The sequence below is a fragment of the Nerophis ophidion genome, linkage group LG04 (assembly GCF_033978795.1).
Source record: "Nerophis ophidion isolate RoL-2023_Sa linkage group LG04, RoL_Noph_v1.0, whole genome shotgun sequence".
Lineage (NCBI taxonomy): Eukaryota > Metazoa > Chordata > Actinopteri > Syngnathiformes > Syngnathidae > Nerophis > Nerophis ophidion.
Window position 1 is genome coordinate 75,689,847 of NC_084614.1, and position 24,264 is coordinate 75,714,110.

The following is a 24,264-nucleotide window of genomic DNA, read 5'->3' on the forward strand; positions in this document are numbered from 1 at the left end:
ACAATGCATTCTGAGACCTACTGTTCACAGTTGTAACCACAAGCTGCGTTTTAAACAGTCCCATCATAAAATGATAATATGTTATGGAAGTTCTTCTATTTCATGAGCTTTGACATTCAGATGAAGCGTATCTTCATTGTTCTTTAACTTCCCGGCTATGAATATCAAAGCAATGTCTTAAGACCAGTCAAAGTAATAAAACAAATATATTTTTGTTGTTGGATTGAAGCCTAGAATGAAACTAAACTTTTTTTTCTGCTTCCGCTAACAGACGAATTGTTCCAAAAAGTGGCCGAGGACTACAACAACACAGCTTTCCAGAACATGACAGGTGAGACACTTTTGATTCATGATCATAACTATTGGGATAATAGTCATCAGACTTCCTTTTTATTGTCATTGGAATTTGAACTTTACAGTACAGATAAGAACAAAATTTTGTTGCATTAGCTCATTGTAGTGCAAGATAAAAGAGCAATAAGTTGCAGATATAAATAGAGTTACTGTACAGATACATTTATTGCACTTTTGTATATGCATCCACGTTTACGGGTGTACCGTATTTTTCGGACTATAAGTCGCTCTGGAGTATAAGTCGCACCTGCCGAAAATGCATAATAAAGAAGGGAAAAAACATATATAAGTCACACTGGAGTATAAGTTGCATTTTTTGGGGAAATGTAATTGATAAAACCCAACACCAAGAATAGACATTTGAAAGGCAATTTAAAATAAATACAGAATAGTGAACAACAGGCTGAATAAGTGTACGTTATATGAGGCATAAATAACCAACTGAGAAGGTGCCTGGTATGTTAACACAACATATTATGGTAAGAGTCATTCAAATAACTATAACATATAGAACATGCTATAAGTTTACCAAACAATCTGTCACTCCTAATCGCTAAATCCCATGAAATCTTATACGTCTAGTCTCTTACGTGAATGAGCTAAATAATATTATTTGATATTTTACGGTAATGTGTTAATTATTTCACACATAAGTCTCTCCTGAGTCGCACCCCGGGCCAAACTATGAAAAAAACTGCGACTTATAGTCCGAAAAATACGGTATGTTATATTGTAATTGTGTCTTTATTACTTGCAAAGCTCAAATTAAAATACTGTAAACGGTTTAGTTGTTGCTATGGCAACATCAGGAGCGACGTCGTCGCTGCAGTAAAGTCACACTTATTAGATTTTTGTTGTATGAGATAGATTTAACAAACTATCAAAAAGATCCAACTTGAGAAGAGGCAGATTTGCCTTTTTACCAAAATGCAGATTATGATGTTTGGGTTAGTAGATGCATTCCAATGCTTGTCTACTCTAATTTTCCGCTCCTAGTCCTCAAATGTATGGTCATTTCTACAAATTTCCGATATTGTCCAACTCTTAATTACCGATACCGATATCAACCGATACCGATATATACAGTCGTGGAATTAACACATTATTATGCTTAATTTTGTTGTGATGCCCTGCTGGATGCATTAAACAATGTAACAAGGTTTTCCAAAATAAATCAAATCAAGTTATGGAAAAAAATGCCAACATGGCACTGCCATATTTATTATTGAAGTCACAAAGTGCATTATTTTTTTTTAACATGCTTCAAAACAGCAGCTTGGAATGTGGGTCATGCTCTCCCTGAGAGAGCATGAGGTGGTTGAGGTGGGGGGGTAGGAGGTAGCGAGGGTGTATATTGTAGCGTCCCGGAAGAGTTAGTGCTGCAAGGGGTTCTGGGTATTTGTGCTGTTGTTACAGTGCGGATGTTCTCCCGAAATGTGTTTGTCATTCTTGTTCGGTGTGGGTTCACAGTGTGGCACATATTTGTAACAGTGTTTAAGTTGTTTATACGGCCACCCTCAGTGTGACCTATATGGCTGTTGACCAAGTATGCCTTGGATTCACTTGTGTGTGTGTGAAGAGCTGTAGATATTGTGTGACTGGGCCGACATGCAAAGGCAGTGGCTTATGGTTTATTAGCGCTCTGTACTTCTCCCTACGTCCGAGTACATAGCGGCGTTTTAAAAAGTCATACATTTTACTTTTTGAAACCGATACCGATAATTTCCGATATTAAATTTTGAAGCATTTATCGGCCGATAACGTCTGCAGTCTGATATCATCGGCCATCTCTAGTAATTTTGCCTTACAGAGCGGAAAGCCTCTCCGAGATGTTATGTAGTTTGCAATTTAGTTCAGAAATCTGCCACAGTCTGAGTGCCTACCACTTATAGGTACCTTGAACGTTGGCCCTCGTCTTCCGAATTCGTCGAAACACCAGGGTAAAGTTCAATCCAATCAGCAGATGCCTTGGTATTTTATTTCGGAATAGGTCAATATTATCTAATTACTCAACAGAAAGAGTTGCCAGGCACTTGATCCTCCACTTCTCCCAATGCGTTCATTCTGTGTCCAGCTGCAAATGCTCTGTCAGGTTTGACAGGTCCTCCCAAGCTTGTCCTTGAGAGACCAGACAATCCATTCCACGTTTTAGACTTGGAAAACCGAGTCTCCAAAAAAGTTGAGTAGGAAAGCAGGGAAAGGGAAGCGTCCTGTGTGCCTTTGTTGAGGAAATGTGAGAAGTTGACCAATAGTTGAAATATTGCAAATGTTGATCCGCGCAAGAAACTAGAGATGTCCGATAATAGTGGACTGCCGATATTATCGGCCGATAAATGCTTTAAAATATAGTATCGGAAAATATCAGTATTGGCTTCACAATTATCGGTATCTGTTTTAAAAAGTAACATTTCTTACTTTTTAAATAAACCTTAAAAGGCACTGCCTTTGCGTGCCGGCCAAGTCACGTAATATCTGCGGCTTTTGACACACACGTGAATGCAAGGCATACTTGATCGACAGCCATACAGGTCACAATGAGGGTGGCCGTATAAACAACTTTAACACTGTTACAAACATGCGGCACACTGTGAACCTACACCGAACAAGAATGACAAACACATTTCGGGAGACCATCCGCACCGTAACACAACATAAACACAACAGAACAAATACCCAGATCCCTTGCAGCACTAACTCTTCCGGGACGCTACAATATACATACCACCTACCAAACCCCCCACCCCACCCACCTCAACCTCCTCATGCTTTCTCAGGGAGATCAAGTCCCAAATTCCAAGCTGCTGTTTTGAGGCATGTTAAAAAAAATAATGCATTTTGTGACTTCACAAAGTGCATTATTTTTTCCATAACTTGAGTTGATTTATTTTGGAAAACCTTGTTACATTGTTTAATGCAGTGGTTCTCAAATGGGGGTAAACGTACCCCTGGGGAAACTTGAAGGTATGCCAAGGGGTATGTGAGATTTTTTTTTAAATATTCTAAAAATAGCAACAATTCAAAAATCCTTTATAAATATATTTATCGAATAATACTTAAACAAAATATGAATGTAAGTTCATAAACTGTGAGAAGAAATGCAACAATGCAATATTCAGTGTTGACAGCTAGATTTTTTTGTGGACATGTTCCATAAATATTGATGTTTAAGATGGATGGATGAATGTTTAGAATTAAGTTCATGAATTCAGATGGATCTCTATTACAATCCCCAAAGAGGGCACTTTAGTTGATGATTACTTCTATGTGTAGAAATCTTTATTTATAATTGAATCACTTGTTTACTTTTCAACAAGTTTTTAGTTATTCTTATGTCTTTTTTTCCAAATAGTTCTAGAAAGACCATTATAAATGAGCAATATTTTTGCACTGTTATACAATTTAATAAATCAGAAACTGATGACATTGTACTGTATTTTACTTCTTTATCCCTTTGCTCTGATTAGGGGGTACTTGAATTAAAAAAATGTTCACAGGGGGTACATCACGGACAAAAGTTTGAGAACCACTGGGTTAATGCATCCAGCGGGGCATCACAGCAAAATTAGGCATAACAATGTGTTAATTCCACGACTGTATATATCGGACAATATCGGAATATCGGCAAAAAAGCCATTATCGGACATCTCTATAAGAAACCAACAAAACAACGTTTTGATTAAATAGTTGATGCATGCGTTTGAGCGCTTGCCAGAGACTAATTTGATTGGTGGAAAATGACGCTGATTGGACAATATGTGTGGGGAAGTTGCGGGCACTGGACAAAGTTGTGAAGCTGCATAGTTCACTGGCATTGTTTGAATGTGTGTGACTTCCTGGAGGGACCGACCAATGTGTACAGTCGTGACACAATCGAGGGAATAACACACTTGCTGCCAGTCGACAAATGACATAAGTGCAAGCGCCGTATCGCAACGGCAACGCACTTGCTCGAATTTGGGTTTTCCAACATGTTTATAGTCAGTAGTGTTGTCTTCCCCCTTCAGAATTTTTATAGTCGAATCTGATTGGTTAGAGTTTGCCAATAGTCGACGATCAGTCCATTCTGCAGGATTTATTCAAGAGAAATAAACAAGACGATATGTAGGTGTGTATACTGACTGGCCACCAGGTGTCAGTAGAGTGTCCCAACACTTGCCTAATACAGTGAACGGATGTCCTAAAGTTAGTAGAATTATGAAATGAATACAGTCTTTCACTTCAGTCAACTTTAACAGATCTAAAGCAGTTGGTAAGGTTCTGGGCTCTGCATGGCGCAGCACCAAGACGACATATAACCCTTGTTTAATACAAACCCTGTTTCCATATGAGTTGGGAAATTGTTTTAGAGCAGTGGTTCTTAATCTCGTTGGAGGTACCGAATCCCACCAGTTTCACATGCCAATTCACCGAACCCTTCTTTTGTAAAAAATAAAATGTTTTTGTTTTTTTATAATTATTATTATATGTTTTTGGTAACACTTTAGTATGGGGAACATATTCTAAGTAACAAAGACTTAATTTAGAGTTATTTGGACACGAGGGGAACATATTCGAAGTAATAAAGGCTTAATTTAGAATTATTTGGTTAGGGTTGGGATAAGGCCACGTCAAATAAGGCAGGGGTTCTCAACATTTTTTCAGTGATGTAACCCCTGTGAACATGTTTTTAATTCAAGTACCCCCTAATTAGAGCAAAGCATTTTTGGTTGAAAAAAAGAGATAAAAAAGTAAAATACAGCACTATGTCATCAGTTTGATTAGTGTAGTACCTGGAATTAATTGATTAAAAAAACTTTCAATATAGACTTCGACACAGTAGCTCAGTTACAAAGGATGAAGAGGATAATGCAGGTAAAAATTAGACTAAAAATGTACCATAGTAGCAATATGAAATATAACATATAGACTTAGACTGGGGGCCGGTATATCTATTTTTAGAAAAACTAATACAAAACCTCACGATAAAGTCTGATTGAATTCTAAAAATGTTATGACAGACCGTCTTAAAAACGGAATGGAATTGTATTTTTTTTCTATGAACGATAAAACCCAGAATATTGAGAACATATGACCGTCACACCCCCTCTCCATCCACATATTTTACAATCAAGCAAAATGCAACAAACAGCGAAATAGTAACGCGAAGAGTAAAAAAAACAAAAAACATCTACAATCTGATATTTCACTAATCTTTAGAACTTTGTTGTAAAAATCTCCTTCCGCCTCAGTCCCGGACACCCGCATTTCAGGCTGCCCGCTCTGGAAACACTCCCCACCCACACTGCTTGGTGCCTCGTCTGACCTGCTGTGACGTAGATTACCATAGTAACTAGTAGGGTTGTACGGTATACAGGTATTAGTATAGTATCGCGATTCTAATGAATCATATTCGGTACCATTCCGCCTCTGAAAACTACCGGTCCGCCACACTCTAAGATTTTTTTGTCAAAATAAAGCCAATAATGCATTTTTTTCTGGTCCCCTTTATTTAGAAAAGTATCGAAATAATATTGGTATCAGGACAACAGTAGTCACTAAAATATTCCAACCATTGAAATACTTTGTATAGTTCAAGACTTATGGTCATTTGAAAACATCACTGCACAACATAATGGCAGCTACACTTTCCATCTTAAAGATCTAAAAAAGTTATATGGGAACGACCGGCGGGCCAGATTGAAAAGTTTAACGCAGTGGTTCTCAACCTTTTTTCAGTGAAGTACCCCCTCTGAACATTTTTTTAATTCAAGTACCCCCTAATCAGAGCAAAGCATTTTTGGTTGAAAAAAAGAGATAAAGAAGTAAAATACAGCACTATGTCATCAGTTTCGGATTTATTAAATTGTATAACAGTGCAAAATATTGCTCGTTTGTAGTGGTCTTTCTTGAACTATTTGGAAAAAAAGATATAAAAATAACTAAAAACTAGTTGAAAAATAAACAAGTGATTAAATTGTAAATAACAATTTCTACACATAGAAGTAATCATCAACTTAAAGTGCCCTCTTTGGGGATTGTAATAGAGATCCATCTGGATTCATCAACTTAATTCTAAACATTTCTTTACAAAAAAAGAAATCCTTAACATCAATATTTATGGAACGTGTCCACAAAAAATCTAGCTGTCAACACTGAATATTGCATTGTTGCATTTCTTTTCACAGTTTATGAACTTACATCCATATTTTGTTGAAGTATTATTCAATTAACGTATTTATAAAGGATTTTTGAATTGTTGCTATTTTTAGAATATTTAAAAAAAATCTCACATACCCCTTGGTATACCTTCAAGTACCCCCATTTGAGAACCACTGAAATAAGGCATTAATAAGTACTTAATAATGACTAGTTAAGAGCCAATATGTTACTAATTTGCATGTTAATAAACAACTAATTAGTGGTGAATATGTTCCCCATACTAAAGTGTTACATTGTTTTTTTTACTGGTGCACAAAATGAACCGTGAATGAACATCACCTTGTTCAGACAACAAAACCAACACAGTGCCTAAACTCACAACAAATTACGCACCTGCAAATCAGTCAGATGTTGCCGTACCCGTAATAGGGAGAAGTTTGTATTTATACGATGAGTCGAGTGTGTTTTGACCTCCGGCCTGAGGCCGACTCACCGAACCCCTATGGAACCCAAGTTAAGAACCACTGTGTTAGAGGTAAATAAAAACAGAATACAATGATTTGCAAATCCTTTTCAATCTATATTCAATTGAATATGCTACAAAGACAACATATTAGATCAGGGGTAGGGAAACTATGGCTCTAGAGCCAGATGTGGCTCTTTTGATGACTGCATCTGGCTCTCAGATAAATCTTAACGCTTAACGCGATCATTATGAATAATTTCTCTAATCACAGTGCTAAAAATAACGTGCAAAATGCAAAACATTCTCATGCACTTAAATCCATCAATCCGTTTTTTACCGCACCTGTTCAAGAAGTCTCATTAATGGTAAGAAGTATTTTATGTCACGATGCGGGGGGTGGGGTTCTCCCAGGAAGGCAGACCGACTACTCGGGACATGGCATTTAGGTAAAAACATGATTTAAATTTAACTAAAAAAAATATACAAACAAAAATCCCTCACAGCGGAGGCACAACTTGGGCTAAGGAACAAAGCTAACGCATAAACAGACTATGAACATAAATCAAACAAAACTTACTTGGCATGGCATGAAGCACGAAACTATGGCAAGGCATGAAACAAGTCAGCACAGGGCGACTGACTGGCAAAGACGAGCTTGAATACTGCCTCTGATTAGTGCTCGGGGAAGCAGGTGAGCGGGCATTTTGTCCACCAGAGACAGGTGGACAAAATGAGTAACCAAGGAAACCAGACAAGGGAGTGGAAAAAAACAGGAACTTAAAGAGTCCAAAGGACAAACAGCACATGGCCAAACAAAAACATGATCAACAGACATGACATTGGATTTATTATTGGTTAGCTTCAGAATAACAATGTTATTAAAAAGAATTAGAGACTTATTATACTGTAAAAATGTTGGTCCTACTTAAAAATGCACACATTTAGTTGTATTCGGTGTTAAAAAATATGATATGGCTCTCACGGAAATACATTTTGAAATATTTGGCTTTCATGGCTCTCTCAGCCAAAAAGGTTCCCGATCCCTGCTCTAGAGCAAGATGTGGCTCTTTTGAAGACTGCATCTGGCTCTTGGATAAATCTTAGCTGACATTGCTTAACGCAATAATTATGAATAATTTCTCTAATCACAGTGCTAAAAATAACGTGCAAAATACAAAACATTCTCATGCATTTAAATCCATCCATCCGTTTTTTACCGCACCTGTTCAAGAAGTCTCATTAATGGTAAGAAGTATTTTATGTCACGATGCGGGGGGGTTGCGGCTTGTTGTTCTCCCAGTAAGGCAGACGGACTACTCGGGACATGGCATTTAGGTAAAAACATGATTTAATTTTACCTAAAAAAATATACAAACAAAAATTGCTCACAGCGGAGGCACAACTTGGGCTAAGGAACAAAGCTAACGCATAAACAGACTAAGAACATAAATCAAACAAAACTTACTTGGCATGGCATGAAGCACGAAACTATGGCAAGGCATGAAACAAGTCAGCACAGGGCGACTGACTGGCAAAGACGAGCTTGAATACTGCGTCTGATTAGTGCTCGGGGAAGCAGGTGAGCGGGCATTTTGTCCACCAGAGACAGGTGGACAAAATGAGTAACCAAGGAAACCAGACAAGGGAGTGGAAAAAAACAGGAACTTAAAGAGTCCAAAGGACAAACAGCACATGGCCAAACAAAAACATGATCAACAGACATGACATTTGATTTATTATTGGTTAGCTTCAGAATAACAATGTTATTAAAAAGAATTAGAGACTTATTATACTGTAAAAATGTTGGTCCTACTTAAAAATGCACACATTTAGTTGTATTCGGTGTTAAAAAATATGATATGGCTCTCACGGAAATACATTTTGAAATATTTGGCTTTCATGGCTCTCTCAGCCAAAAAGGTTCCTGACCCCTGGAATATAGGAATGGTTTTGCTACAAAGACAACATATTAGATGTTCAACACCTTTCTTATGCCACGACTCTGAAGACCGGTGAGCCTTGTCAGCAGGTTCATTGACATTCAAAAGGGTGAAACTAAAAAGACAAATAATATAGTCAACATGTACATATATTATGCAAATGTATTCACATACATGCTGTAATGCTACCTTACAAGATATGAGAAGGCAAACAAAGGTCAATTTGTACGACGACGCCATTTTGGATGACATCGCAAATTAATGCTAATGAGCTCGACAAAGATCTCATACATCATAAATCATAAATTTAGCTCCAAATATTTTAGACAAAACACAAGTCTCAAAGTTCAATTTATGATACATACCGGCAATGCAACCTTAAACAAAAGATATATGCAGTTATTTCTTCGAAAAATAACCACCATAAAGTACGTGATGGCATCGTAGATTTCTCTTGTCTTAGGCAACTTCCGGTCTATAAAGTTTGATTCAAAATGCACGCTTCTCAACGATGTAGTAACTGCCATGACCACAAGATGGCCACAAATACACACGTAATAATGTTATATGTAAGAAGCACAACACACTTCAAAAAACAAGATTTTACAACAGGGGTCGGGAACCTTTTTGGCTGAGAGAGCCATGAAAGCCAAATATTTCAAAATGTATTTCCGTGAGAGCCATATAATATTGTTTAACACTGAATACAACTAAATGCGTGCATTTTTAAGTAAGACCAACATTTCTAGAGTATAATAAGTCTCTTATTCTTTTTAATAACATTGTTATTCTGAAGCTAACCAATAATGTTGATCATGTTTTTGTTTGGCCATGTGCTGTTTGTCCTTTGGACTCTTTAAGTTCCTGTTTTTTTCCACTCCCTTGTCTGGTTTCCTTGGTTACTCATTTTGTCCACCTGTCTCTGGTGGACAAACTGCCCGCTCACCTGCTTCCCGAGCACTAATCAGAGGCAGTATTTAAGCTCGTCTTTGCCAGTCAGTCGCCCTGTGCTGACTTGTTTCATGCCTTGCCATAGTTTCGTGCTTCATGCCATGCCAAGTAAGTTTTGTTTGATTTATGTTCTTATTCTGTTTATGCGTTAGCTTTGTTCCTTAGCCCAAGTTGTGCCTCCGCTGTGAGCGATTTTTGTTTGTATCTTTTTTTAGTTTAAATTAAATCATGTTTTTACCTAAATGCCATGTCCCGAGTAGTCCGTCTGCCTTCCTGGGGGAACGACCCTGCAGCAAGCTGCGACCCCCGCATCGTGACATAAAATACTTCTTACCATTAATGCGACTTCTTGAACAGGTGCGGTAGGAAACGGATGGATGGATTTAAATGCATGAGAATGTTTTATATTTTGCACGTTATTTTTAGCACTGTGATTACCAGCGAAATTATTCATAATTATCGCGTTAAGCATTGTCAGCTAAGATTTATCAGAGAGCCAGATGCAGTCTTCAAAAGACCCACATCTGGCTCTAGAGCCATAGGTTCCCTACCCCTGGTTGACAACTTTTAGTTGTAACAGAACACTCAAACTTAATTTTTTTGTGTGCAAATACTAATTAACTTAGAATTTCATGGCTGCAACACGTGCTAAAGTAGTTGGGAAAGGGCATGTTCACCACTGTGTTACATCAACACTCAATAAACATTTGGGAACTGAGTAAACTATTTGTTGAAGCTTTGAAAGTGGAATGTTTTTATATAAAATCATGGCACCCACCTGTTCCCAATTAGCCCGCACACCTGTGGGATGTTCCAAATAAGTGTTTGATGAGCATTCCTCAACTTTATCAGTATTTATTGCCACCGTTCCCAACTTTTTTAATGATTTGCACACACAAAAAAATGTTTATCAGTTTGAACATCAAATATGTTGTCTTTGTAGCATATTCAACTGAATATGGGTTGAAAATGATTTGCAAATCATTGTATTCTGTTTATATTTACATCTAACACAATTTCCCAACTAGTTTTTAGATAAAGTAAAATTCTTAAAACGTTTATGTATGCCAACCAGTACAAGGATCGTTACCTTTACAAAAGAAGTCTGGTTCCATTTCCAGTGGGCTTCAGTCAGCAATTGCTCTTTCGTGACAGTCAAAGTTGTAATCAGATGAGAATGATCTCTCACTTTCTAAAAACACAAGATCCTTTTATAAATATTTTGAGAAGACACAATGATTTAACCCCCTTTGAATCGAATCTTCCACTGTTTGAAGGCGACGGCGTGGCGCAGTGGGGAGAGTGGCCGTGCGCAACCCGAGGGTCCCTGGTTCAAATCCCACCTAGTACCAACCTCGTCACGTCCGTTGTGTCCTGAGCAAGACACTTCACCCTTGCTCCTGATGGGTGCTGGTTGGCGCCTTGCATGGCAGCTCCCTCCATCAGTGTGTGAATGGGTGAATGTGGAAGTAGTGTCAAAGCGCTTTGAGTACCTTGAAGGTAGAAAAGCGCTATACAAGTACAACCCATTTATTATTTTATTTAACCCTAATAGCTACATAAAAGGGATTTTTTTAATTTTATTTTTAGCTTTTGACTCGCTTGACCGCGGTATAGCTCGGTTGGTAGAGTGGCCGTGCCAGCAACTTGAGGGTTGCAGGTTCGATTCCCGCTTCCGCCATCCTAGTCACTGCCGTTGTGTCCTTGGGCAAGACACTTTACCCACCTGCTCCCAGTGCCACCCACACAGGTTTAAATGTAACTTAGATATTGGGTGTCACTTTGTAAAGTGCTTTGAGTCACTAGAGAAAAGCGCTATATAAATATAATTCACAAAAGCAATGGGACTCTGTCTGTGAATGGAGCTTGTAGTTACATCCATACATCCATCATCTTCCGCTTATCCGAGGTCGGGTCGCGGGGGCAACAGCCTAAGCAGGGAAGCCCAGACTTCCCTCTCCCCAGCCACTTCGTCTAGCTCTTCCCGGGGGATCCCGAGGCGTTCCCAGGCCAGCCGGGAGACATAGTCTTTCCAACGTGTCCTGGGTCTTCCCCGTGGCCTCCTACCGGTTGGACGTGCCCTAAACACCTCCCTAGGGAGGCGTTCGGGTGGCATCCTGACCAGATGCCCGAACCACCTCATCTGGCTCCTCTTGATGTGGAGGAGCAGCGGCTTTACTTTGAGTTCCTCCCGGATGGCAGAGCTTCTCACCCTATCTCTAAGGGAGAGCCCCAAACTCATTTCGGCCGCTTGTACCCGTGATCTTATCCTTTCGGTCATGACCCAAAGCTCATGACCATAGGTGAGGATGGGAACGTAGATCGACCGGTAAATTGAGAGCTTTGCCTTCCGGCTCAGCTCCTTCTTCACCACAACGGATCGATACAACGTCCGCAATACTGAAGACGCCGCATATTATGTAGTTACATGTTATATAAATACGTACATAAAGTGTTGTAATTATATTCCAACTCCGCGTTCTTCTTGGTCATCGCCGCCGTCCCCTTGCCGCTTGACCACACCACCACAAATAGATGCCTGACCTGTGGGAAACACTGCACTAGGCCACTAAATGAGCCTCGGCTCAAAAAAGGTTGAAAAACACTGTCTTAATTAGTCCATTAACAGGGATGTGTTTATTACGTAGGACTGTTGTGTGTTTCAGCCGAAGAAACGAGCGTCAACTTGGGCCAGCAGAAACCCTCGTACTACTCCTTCCAGTCGTGCTGCAACAGCAACTGATCCACCTCGGGCACGCGCCCGGCGACTGGAAAGAGGAACACGGGGAAGTGGGAAAAGACACTTAAGAACTGACCGGACATCAAGACTGGGTCCTCATTGCTGTGCTGGTGCTGTCTGGCGGACCTCCTTCAAGGCGGACAGCTGCTGCGATGTGTTGTTTCCGAGTCCATTAACAAGAAAACTCTTAATTTCGCTACAAAAGCCTTTTTTTTTTTTTTTTTTTGTCAATTTGGTTTGAAGTTGGATACCTCATGAAGGGTCTAGTGGTTGAAGCATCACACGGGCTGTCATGTCCTCCTAGAAAGCAGAGGGACTACTTTTCTACTTTCAACATTCATTTTCCTTCTTTTTTTTTTTTTGTTCCTCAACCTGCAAACATCAAGATGTGGCCAAGACACGGATGAAGTCGTAACGGCGCACGCGCTCATAAGCACCTCGGAAGCTGTATTTAACATTATTTATTGTCTTTTCTTGCCTCTAAAACAATGGAAATATTGTTCCAAACTTTTACATAAGAATGTTCTCCGGTTTGTATTGCCTCAAACTCTGTTTAAAAAACAACAACAACTTGGGAGAATAATGTGTGATTTTGTGTAATCATCTCAAAACGTGGCCTAAATCTTGTCCAACATGTTATAAATAAAGGTCTAACATTTCCTCACCCCAACAGGAAGTGATGAGTTTTACAGCTAACAGAAGAATACCCGTTGAAAGGTGAGCATCAACCCTCCCGGATGTTCCGGGAAACTCCCTAAATACAGCGCCTCACCCGAAAACCCCCCGGGACAAATTTTCCCCCGAAATTCAGGCGGAGCTTAAGGCCACGCCCCCTCCAGCTCCATGCGGACAATCTGTTTTCACGTCCGCTTTCCCACAATATAAATAGCGTGTCTGCCCAATGACGTTATCACTGTAGAATGATTGAGGGCGAGTTCTTAGGTTTCTTATGTGGGTTTATTGTTAGGCAGTTTCATTAACGTCCTCCCAGTGCGGTAACAACACACAACAACAGCAGTCACGTTTTCATCTACCTTGATTTATATCGCGCTTTTCTATTGTTAGACACTCAAAGCGCTCACAGAGAAGTGGGAACCCATCATTCATTCACACCTGGTGGTGGTAAGCTACATCTGTAGCCACAGCTGCCCTGGGGTAGACTGACGGAACCGTGGCTGCCCCTCCGACCACCACCAAACATTCATTCATCACTCATTCACCGGTGTGAGCGGCACCGGGGGCAAAGGGTGAAGTGTCCTGCCCAAGGAGGGATTTGGATGTCAATAGGTGGGAAGCGAACCTGCAACCCTCAGGTTTCCGGCACGGCCGCTCTACCCACTACGCCATGCCGTAATGTAGTTTGTCCGCCGTAAACAGCAATGTTGTGACACTCTTAAAAAAAAGGACAATACTGCCATTTACTGTACATGCATATGGTTAGAAAAATAATGACAGAGAATAGAACAAGGATGGACAATTCAACCCTTTCCAATGAGTAGATGAGTGTTATGTGTGTGGATATGTGTAAATAAATGAACAATAAATTCAAGTATTTCTTTATATATATATATATATATATATATATACACACTCCTCCCCTCTTAACCACGCCCCGCCCCCACCTTCCGAAATCGGAGGTCTCAAGGTTGGCAAGTATGGCATCACCTGACTTGTTTGTGGCTCATTCAGGGCTGCTGGGATATCACAGTTTTCTATATTCTCTACTGACACAAACAATATTTGTAAGTCACGATTTTTGACACTTCACGTGATTACCGCAATATGCTCAACGATAGAAACGCCGTCATATTGTCCGCTTTTCATGTCTAAGAATGGAACGCTTGCTCGAGGGCACTACGGCAATGTCACCTTTGCCAGGCCTAATAAGCTAGCATGTATGACATCGTTTACAAAATACGTCCGAGGCAATATTTCTATTTTCAAAATGGGAGTACGGATGCAGGTTTTAAATGTAATTCCTTTTTTTTTTTTTTAAGGTATTATCAAGCAGGTGTAAAAAGACTGCTTTACATGTTTGGCAATTGAAAAAATAAAAAGACGCATCTTTTAAAAGTACCGTATTTCCTTCAATTGCCCGCCGGGGCGCTAATTAATTTCAAACCTCTTCTCACTCCTGCGCTTACCAAAGGCATGCGGTAAAAGTAAGCAGGCGCTAATTATTTTAAAACCTCTTCTCACTCCGGCACTTACCAAAGGCATGCGGTAAAAATTTGAGTGTGATGTAAGCTTGGACCTTAGATCCTACTGAATGGCTCTTAATCTTCTTCCCTTTATGCGATTTCAAATTACCGGTATTGAAATCAGCCTCCTGCATTTTTAAAATAATGAGGGGAAGTGTCACGAGTTTGACCAGGCAGTAATTCAAGGCAGGCGAATACTATATGCTCTGCGGCAATTCAAGGAAATACGGTAGTTTTTATTTTCCATGTTATGAACTGAAATTCTAACATTTAAGTGAAGGCAATTATATTTAAATAGCGCTTTTTCTCTAGTGATTCAAAGCGCTTTACATAGCGAAACCCAATATCTAAGTTACATTCACACCAGGGTGGGTGGCACTGGGAGCAGGTGGGTAAAGTGTCTTGCCCAAGGACACAGCGGCAGTGACTAGGATGGCAGAAGCGGGAATCGAACCTGCAACCCTCAAGTTGCTGACAGGGCCACTCGACCAACCGAGCTAAGCCGCCCTTACTGGTGACTTAAAAATGAAAAAAAAAAAAGACAAATTATTACTATTAGGCTTGTTTGTTGATCACCTGGAGGAATTACAGTAAATGAGGCACTGTAGGACAGGGGCTATCCAGGACCAGCTGAAGTTTCCGCCAGCAACCACCCGGTAGCATTTGTGAGCAGATAATACTGTATCAACTCTTTTGCTTTCCAGGCCGGTAGAGCAGACCCGGGCAATTATTTTTGACTTGGGGGGGGCCAAATTTAGAGAAAAAAATGAGTCTGATTTTTTAGGAACACTAATACAAAACTTCACAATAATGTCTGATTGAATGCTATGAACATTATGACGGACCGTATTACAAAACATCCATCCATCCATTTTCTACCGCTTATTCCCTTTTGGGGTGGCGGGGGGCGCTGGCGCCTATCTCAGCTACAATCGGGCGGAAGGCGGGGTGCACCCTGGACAAGTCGCCACCTCATCGCAGGGCCAACACAGATAGACAGACAACATTATTTACCTTTTTTTTTACACCCAGAATGAACATGAAAACAAAACTATGAAGGATAAAACACTGAATATTGACAACATGAACGTCACCCCCCCTCTCCATCAAAAGCTTTTAACAACCTTTTTTTACCCACGCTTTAAGTCCAGGGGTCGGGAACACAAAATGTTGAAATAGCCATACTAGACCAAAAATACAAAAAATCTGTCTGGAGCCGCAAAAAAAAATATAAAGCCTTATATACCGTATTTCCGTGGTTATATAGTATGCGCCTGCCTAGAATTACTGCCGGGTCAAACTCGTTTCGCAAAAATAATTAGCGCATGCTTAGCATCACGGCCGGGTCCCCAATTCTTCAGAGTTTGCACTGGCTTCCTGTTCATTTTAGAATTGATTTTAAAACATTGCTGTTTGTTTTTAAATCTTTACATGGACTGGCACCTCAGTATATCTCGGACCTCATCCAAATTTACACTCCTGAGGTCCGAAAGCCAGTTCCAGCTCGTGGTGCTCAAGACCAGACTTAAGACCAGGGGAGACAGGGCCTTCCTCTAAGCTCTGGAACACTCTGCCCCTCCATGTTCAAACTGCTTCCACAGTGGACTCTTTTAAGTCTCGTCTTAAGACCCACTTTTATTCTTTGGCTTTTAACACTACGTGAGTTGTGTGGTCCTCTGTGTTTTTTATACACTTTGATTTCTATTTTACTGTTTTAATTGATTTTACCCTTTAAAATAGTTTTTAATCATATTTGTTTTTATTGGTTTGATATTTATTTATTTTTTGTTTTTATTCAGTCATTGGTGGAGCATAATAGATATATATATACTTTTTTAAAATTTTAATCCGCCTCCGCTTGGGATGGTTTCCTGCTGGCTCCGCTGCGAACGGGACTCTCGCTGCTGTGTTGGATCCGCTTTGGACTGGACTCTCGCGACTGTGTCGGATCCATTATGGATTGAACTTTCACAGTATCATGTTAGACCCGCTCGACATCCATTGCTTTCCTCCTCTCCAAGGTTCTCATAGTCATCATTGTCACCGACGTCCCACTGGGTGTAAGTTTTTCCTTGCCCTTATGTGGGCCTACCGAGGATGTCGTAGCGGTTTGTGCAGCCCTTTGAGACACTAGTGATTCAGGGCTATATAAGTAAACATTGATTGATTGATTTTTTTTTTTTTTACAATTGTTTTTAACATGGCTGTGCAGCACTTTGGAAACGTTATCGTTGTTTAAATGTGCTATATAAATAAAGTGGATTGGATTGGATTGGATTGGTCCATCCTGCCCTGCCGCTCCTGTCGGCGTCGCCCTTTCCACACCCGCAATTCCCGAATAGGCGGAACAGTTTGAAGTTGGCAACATCTGGAGAAGAAGAAGAAGTTGAAAGAAAACGCTTTGGAGCATTCACACATAGGGGCGGTTTAGCTCGGTTGGTAGAGTGGCCGTGCCAGCAACTTGAGGGTTTCAGGTTCGATTCCCGCTTCCGCCATCCTAGTCGCTGCCGTTGTGTCCTTGGGCAAGACACTTTACCCACCTGCTCCCAGTGCCACCCACACTGGTTTGAATGTAACTTAGATATTGGGTGTCACTATGTAAAGCGCTTTGAGTCACTAGAGAAAAGCGCTATATAAATATAATTCACTTCACTTCACTTCACTTTATTTATTAGGTCCATCAGTGCTAAATATTAGAAACTTATCACTTTCCTCGGGCACTGTTCCCCTAGCATTCAAAAAAGCGGTTATTCATCCTCTCCTTAAAAGACCTAACCTCGATCCTGACCTCATGGTAAACTACCGACCGGTGTCTCACCTTCCCTTTATTTCGAAAATCCTCGAAAAAATTGTTGCAGAGCAGCTAAATGAACACTTAGCGTCTAACAATCTATGTGAAACCTTTCAATCCGGTTTCAGGGCAAATCACTCGACTGAGACAGCCCTTGCAAAATTGACTAATGATCTATTGCTAACGATGGATTCTGATGCGTCATCTATGTTGCTGCTCCTCGATCTTAGCGCTGCTTTCGATACAGTCGATCATAATATTTTATTAGAGCGTATCAAAACACGAATTGGTATGTCAGACTTAGCCCTGTCTTGGTTTAACTCTTAACTTACTGATAGGATGCAGTGTGTCTCCCATAACAATGTGACCTCGGACTACGTTAAGGTAACGTGTGGAGTTCCCCAGGGTTCGGTCCTTGGCCCTGCACTCTTCAGCATCTACATGCTGCCGCTAGGTGACGTCATACGCAAATACGGTATTACCTTTCACTGTTATGCTGATGACCCCCAACTCTACATGCCCCTAAAGCTGACCAACACGCCGGACTGTAGTCAGCTGGAGGCGTGTCTTGATGAAATTAAACAATGGATGTCCGCTAACTTTTTGCAACTTAATGCCAAAAAAACGGAAATGCTGATTATCGGTCCTGCTAGACACCGACCTCTATTTAATAATACAACTTTAACATTTGACAACCAAATAATAAAACAAGGTGACTCTGTAAAAAATCTGGGTATTATCTTCGACCCAACTCTCTCCTTTGAGGCACACATTAAAAGCGTTACTAAAACGGCCTTCTTTCATCTCCGTAATATCGCTAAAATTCGCTCCATTTTGTCCACTAAAGACGCTGAGATCATTATCCATGCGTTTGTTACGTCTCGCCTCGACTACTGTAACGTATTATTTTCGGGTCTCCCCATATCTAGCATTAAAAGATTACAGTTGGTACAAAATGCGGCTGCTAGACTTTTGACAAGAACAAGAAAGTTTGATCACATTACGCCTGTACTGGCTCACCTGCACTGGCTTCCTGTGCACTTAAGATGGGACTTTAAGGTTTTACTACTTACGTATAAAATACTACACGGTCTAGCTCCATCCTATCTTGCCGATTGTATTGTACCATATGTCCCGGCAAGAAATCTGCGTTCAAAAGTCTCCGGCTTATTAGTGATTCCTAGAGCCCAAAAAAAGTCTGCGGGCTATAGAGCGTTTTCCGTTCGGGCTCCAGTACTCTGGAATGCCCTCCCGGTAACAGTTCGAGATGCCACCTCAGTAGAAGCATTTAAGTCTTACCTTAAAACTCATCTGTATACTCTAGCCTTTGAATAGACCTCCTTTTTAGACCAGTTGATCTGCCGCTTCTTTTCTTTCTCCTATGTCCCCCCCTCCCTTGTGGAGGGGGTCCGGTCCGATGACCATGGATGAAGTACTGGCTGTCCAGAGTCGAGACCCAGGATGGACCGCTCGTCGGGACCCAGGATGGACCGCTCGCCTGTATCGGTTGGGGACATCTCTACGCTGCTGATCCGCTTGAGATGGTTTCCTGTGGACGGGACTCTCGCTGCTGTCTTGGATCCGCTTTGAACTGAACTCTCACGGCTGTGTTGGAGCCACTATGGATTGAACTTTCACAGTATCATGTTAGACCCGCTCGACATCCATTGCTTTCAGTCCCCTAGAGGGGGGGGTTGCCCACATCTGAGGTCCTCTCCAAGGTTTCTCATAGTCAGCATTGTCACTGGCGTCCCACTGGATGTGAATTCTCCCTGCCCACTGGGTGTGAGTTTTCCTTGCCCTTTTGTGGGTTCTTCCGAGGATGTCGTAGTCGTAATGATTTGTGCAGTCCTTTGAGACATTTGTGATTTGGGGCTATATAAATAAACATTGATTGATTGATTCACTTATTAAAACGGGAATTTTCCATTTGCGGAAATTCTACTTTTATTTGGCTTCATGTTGGAGCAGGGAGGGAAACAAAGACAAGAAAAAAGAAACAAGGCCGTACAAAGTGCTTATTTCACAACATCTTCTCTCTATATATATATTTAAGTATATATATATATATATATACACATATATAGTATATATGTATACTTATGTGGACTGTAGCCTACTTCTTCTCTTTGATGGGAGCGTGCCAATTACGTGGAGCAATGAGGCGTAAAAAGTTTTAGTCAGTCGGCTTCAAAATGTGAAAAAAAAAAAGACACTTTAAGGCTTTAAGATAAAAACACACACGTAATACCTTATTAGGACACAGGACACACTTCCAATCGCCGTGGTTACAGTAATAACATAAATAAAATGACTGCAGTCGTCGTTTTCAGTGTTAAGACCGCAGACGTTCTCTCCTTTTTTTTTTTTTTTGTCTCTTCTGGAAAGGTCCCTCAGCCTCGAGCATGAGGAAGAAAAGTATGAGGACTCACTCAGGAAGTGGAGCGGCGGCGGCGGCGTCCTCCCTAAAGTGTTGGTCTCCAATGAAGACTCGTCCAACCTGATTGATGAGGTCATCAATGTCCAAGATTTTAGTCCACAGGTTTATTCGGAGTCAACAGCATTCCGACATCAAGTGCTTGGCGTCCGTCGAGTCGGTCACGCGACCCTTGTTGCGTTGTCATGACTCGGCACTACAACAACAACATTTGATGGAACCTCCTCGTTAAAGATCCAATACAAGAGCTGGACTACCTTGGCTACACAAAACTACTACAGCACCGTCAGAATCTAGGATTATTATTGTTATATTTCACTCATGAAATATTAAGACATTTAAATAAATCAAGTGATATTTAATCATAACAAATTATTTCATATTGACTAATCTGACAGCACACCTCTTTTTAAAGAGTGCAAAGTAACTACAAACCCCGTTTCCATAGGAGCTGGGAAATTGTGTTAGATGTAAATATAAACGGAATACAATGATTTGCAAATCATTTTCCACCCATATTCAATTAAATGCACTACAAAGACAACATATTTGATGTTCAAACCCATAAACTTTTTTTTTTTTTTTGCCAATAATAACTTAAAATTTCATGGCTGCACCATGTGCCAAAGTAGTTGGGAAAGGGCATGTTCACCACTGTGTTACATCCCCTTTTCTTTTAAAAACACTCAATAAACGTTTAGGAACTGAGGAAACTAATTGTTGAAGCTTTGAAAGTGGAATTCTTTCTCATTCTTGTTTTATGTAGAGCTTCAGTCGTTCAACAGTCCGGGGTCTCCACTGTCGTATTTTACGCTTCATAATGCGCCACACATTTTCCATGGGAGACAGGTCTGGACTGCAGGCGGGCCAGGAAAGTACCTACAGTCTTTTACTACAAACCACGCTGTTGTAACACGTGTCTTGGCATTGTCTTGCTGAAATAAGCAGGGGCGTCCATGATAACGTTGCTTGGATGACAACATATGTTGCTCCAAAACCTGTATGGAACATTCAGCATTAATGGTGCCTTCACAGATGTGTAAGTTACCCATGCCTTGGGCACTAATACACCCCCATACCATCACAGATGTTGGCTTTTGAACTTTGCGCCTATAACAATCCGGATGGTTATTTTCCTCTTTGTTCCGGAGGACACCATGTCCACAGTTTCTAAATATAATTTGAAATGTGGACTCGTCAGACCACAGAACACCTTTCCACTTTGCATCAGTCCATCTTAGATGAGCTTAGGCCCAGCGAAGCTGGCGACGTTCCCGGGTGTTGTTGATAAATGGGTTTTGCTTTGCATAGTAGAGTTTTAACTTGCACTTACAGATGTAGCGACCAACTGTAGTTACTGACAGTGGTTTTAAGAAATGTTCCTGAGCCCATGTGGTGATATCCTTTACACACTGATGTTGGTTTTCGATGCAGTACCACCTGAGGGATCAAAGGGCCGTAATATCATCGCTTACGTGCAGGGTCGCCACTTCGTAAGCAAATTGTCGAACAGTTTTGGAACAACATTTCTCAACGAGCTATTGCAAGGAATTTAGGGATTTTACCATCTACAGTCCGTAAAATCATCAAAAGGTTCAGAGAATCTGGAGAAATCACTGCACGTAAGCGATGATATTACGGACCGTGTATCCCTCAGGCGGTACTGCATCAAAAACAGACATCAGTGTGTAAAGGATATCACCACTCGGGCTCAGGAACATTTCATAAAACCACTGTCAGTAACTACAGTTTGTCGCTTCATCTATAAATGCAAGTTAAAATTACTATGCAAAGCAAAACCCATTTATCAACAACACCCAGAAACGCCGCTGGGCCCGAGCTCATCTAAGATGGACTGATGCAAAGTGGAAAAGTGTTCTCTGGTGTGACGAGTCCACCTTTCAAATTATATTTAGAAACTGTGGACATGGTGTCCTCCGGAACAAAGAGGAAAATAACCATCCGGATTGTTATAGGCGCGAAGTTCAAAAGACAGCATCTGTGATGGTATGGGGGTGCATTAGTGCCCAAGGCATGGGTAACTTACACATCTGTGAAGGCACCATTAATGTTGAATGTTCCATACAGGTTTTGGAGCAACATACTGTATGTTGTCATCCAAGCAACGTTATCATGGACGCCGCTGCTTATTTCAGCAAGACAATGCCAAGCCACGTGTTACAACAGCGCGATTTCGTAATAAAAGAGGGTTTGTACTTTCCTGGCCCGCCTGCAGTCCAGACCAGTCTCCCATCGAAAATGTGTGCCACATTATGAAGCGTAAAATACGACAGCGGAGACCACGGACTGTTGAACGACTGAAGCTCTACATAAAACAAGAATGGGAAAGAATTCCACTTTCAAAGCTTCAACAATTAGTTTCCTCAGTTCCCAAACGTTTATTGAGTGTTTTTTAAAGAAAAGGTGATGTAACACAGTGGTGAACATGCCCTTTCCCAACTACTTTGGCACATGTTGCAGCCATGAAATTATAAGTTAATTATTATTGGCAAAAAAAAGAAATTTTATGGGTTTGTACATCAAATATGTTGTCTTTGTAGCATATTCAACTGAATATGGGTTGAAAATGATTTGCAAATCATTGTATTCCGTTTATATTTACATCTAACACAATTTCCCAACTCATATGGAAACGGGGTTTGTAACTACCAGTGTTAAAAAAACATTAGCAACAACAGCCGTGGCTGTAGGCAACCTCTCAACCGATTCCGCAATTATCAGACACATTTGAAAGTGTTTCCTATACAACCTCTAATTTTATTTCATCGCTCACAACACTTTATGATGGGACTGGCTTGTGGCCACAAGTCTGCCTTTCAACAAAGCACTTGCTCGGCCAGAGAATAAGAAGACGGTGTTGCCAACCTAGTGACTAAAAGTTTAAGTTAAAAACCAATGATTGTCACACACACACAAGGTGTGGTGAAATTTGTCCTCTGCTTTTGACCCATCCCCTTGTTCACCTCCTGGGAGGTGAGGGGAGCAGTGAGCAGCAGCTGTGGCCGCGCCCGGGAATCACTTTTGGTGATTTAACCCCCAATTCCAACCCTTGATGCTGAGTGCCAAACAGGGAGGTAATGGGTCCCATTTTTATAGTCTTTGGTATGACTCGGCCGGGGTTTGAACTCACAACCTACCCATCTCAGGGCGGACCCTCTAACCACTAGGCCACCGAGTACTACATTTAGCAAGTATTTTTACAACACATGCGTCACGGCCAATTATGCCATTTCCACGACGGTGTTGTTGTGTCATAAACTACCACAGATAGATTGCAGTCTTCTAGGGTTAGCTACATGAGTTAGCTTATAATAAACATCCATCCATTTTCTACCGCTTGACCCTTTCGGGGTCGCTGGAGCCTATCTCAGCTGCATTCGGGCGGAAGGCGGGGTACACCCTGGACAAGTCGCCACCCCATGGCAGGGCCAACACAGACATTCACATGATAAAGTTAAAAAGTTAAAGTACCACTGATAGTCTCACACACCCACACACTAGGTGCGGGGCGGCATAGCTCGGTTGGTAGAGTGGCCGTGCCAGCAACTTGAGGGTTGCAGGTTCGATCCCCGCTTGTGCCATCCTAGTCACTGCCGTTGTGTCCTTGGGCAAGACACTTTACCCACCTGCTCCCAGTGCCACCCACACTGGTTTAAATGTAACTTAGATATTGGGTTTCACTATGTAAAGTGAAGTGAAGTGAATTGTATTTATATAGCGCTTTTCTCAAGTGACTCAAAGCGCTTTACATAGTGAAACCCAATATCTAAGTTACATTTAAACCAGTGTGGGTGGCACTGGGAGCAGGTGGGTAAAGTGTCTTGCCCAAGGACACAACGGCAGTGACTAGGATGGTGGGGGCGGGAATCGAACCTGCAACCCTCAAGTTGCTGGCACGGCCGCTCCACCAACCGAGCTATGCCGCCCCACTAAAGCGCTTTGAGTCACTTGAGAAAAGCGCTATATAAATATAATTCACTTCACACACACACACACACACACACACACACACACACTAGGTGTAGTGAAATCACTCTCTGCATTCGACCCATCCCCTTGTTCCACCGAACTGGGAGGTGAGGGGAGCAGTGAGCAGCAGCGGTGGCCACGCCCGGAAATCATTTTTGGTGATTTTACCCCCAATTTCCAACCTTTGATGCTGAGTTCCAAGCAGAGAGGTAATAGGTCCCATTTTTTTTATAGTCTTTGGTAAGACTTCAACCGG

General features: G+C 41.2%; 2 protein-coding genes and 1 long non-coding RNA gene across 5 annotated transcripts in view; 1 reads left to right on the forward strand and 2 right to left on the reverse strand.

The window, feature by feature from the left end:
- Positions 1 to 13,114, forward strand: part of rab24 (RAB24, member RAS oncogene family) — a 26,633-nt gene extending 13,519 nt beyond the window's left edge. For 2 of the 3 annotated variants that reach the window (XM_061899080.1, XM_061899081.1), the window contains exons 8-9: positions 272 to 331; positions 12,498 to 13,114. In XM_061899080.1, the coding sequence (XP_061755064.1) occupies positions 272 to 331; positions 12,498 to 12,592 (155 nt within the window). In that variant the 3' untranslated portion in view covers positions 12,593 to 13,114. The remainder of the gene's footprint in view (positions 1 to 271; positions 332 to 12,497) is intronic. The other variant, XM_061899082.1, reaches the window with a different exon arrangement.
- The window catches only part of LOC133551896 (uncharacterized), a 30,378-nt gene extending 15,272 nt beyond the window's left edge, over positions 1 to 15,106 (reverse strand). Inside the window, exons 1-3 of the long non-coding RNA XR_009806580.1 lie at positions 9,264 to 15,106; positions 8,943 to 9,013; positions 6,886 to 7,016 (exon numbers count right to left, since the gene is read on the reverse strand). This is a non-coding gene — a long non-coding RNA (uncharacterized LOC133551896). The remainder of the gene's footprint in view (positions 1 to 6,885; positions 7,017 to 8,942; positions 9,014 to 9,263) is intronic.
- Positions 15,107 to 19,792: 4,686 nt separating this feature from the next.
- The window catches only part of nsd1b (nuclear receptor binding SET domain protein 1b), a 98,554-nt gene continuing 94,082 nt past the window's right edge, over positions 19,793 to 24,264 (reverse strand). Inside the window, 1 exon segment of the mRNA XM_061899085.1 lies at positions 19,793 to 20,214. The gene's annotated coding sequence lies outside the window, so the exon portion shown is untranslated.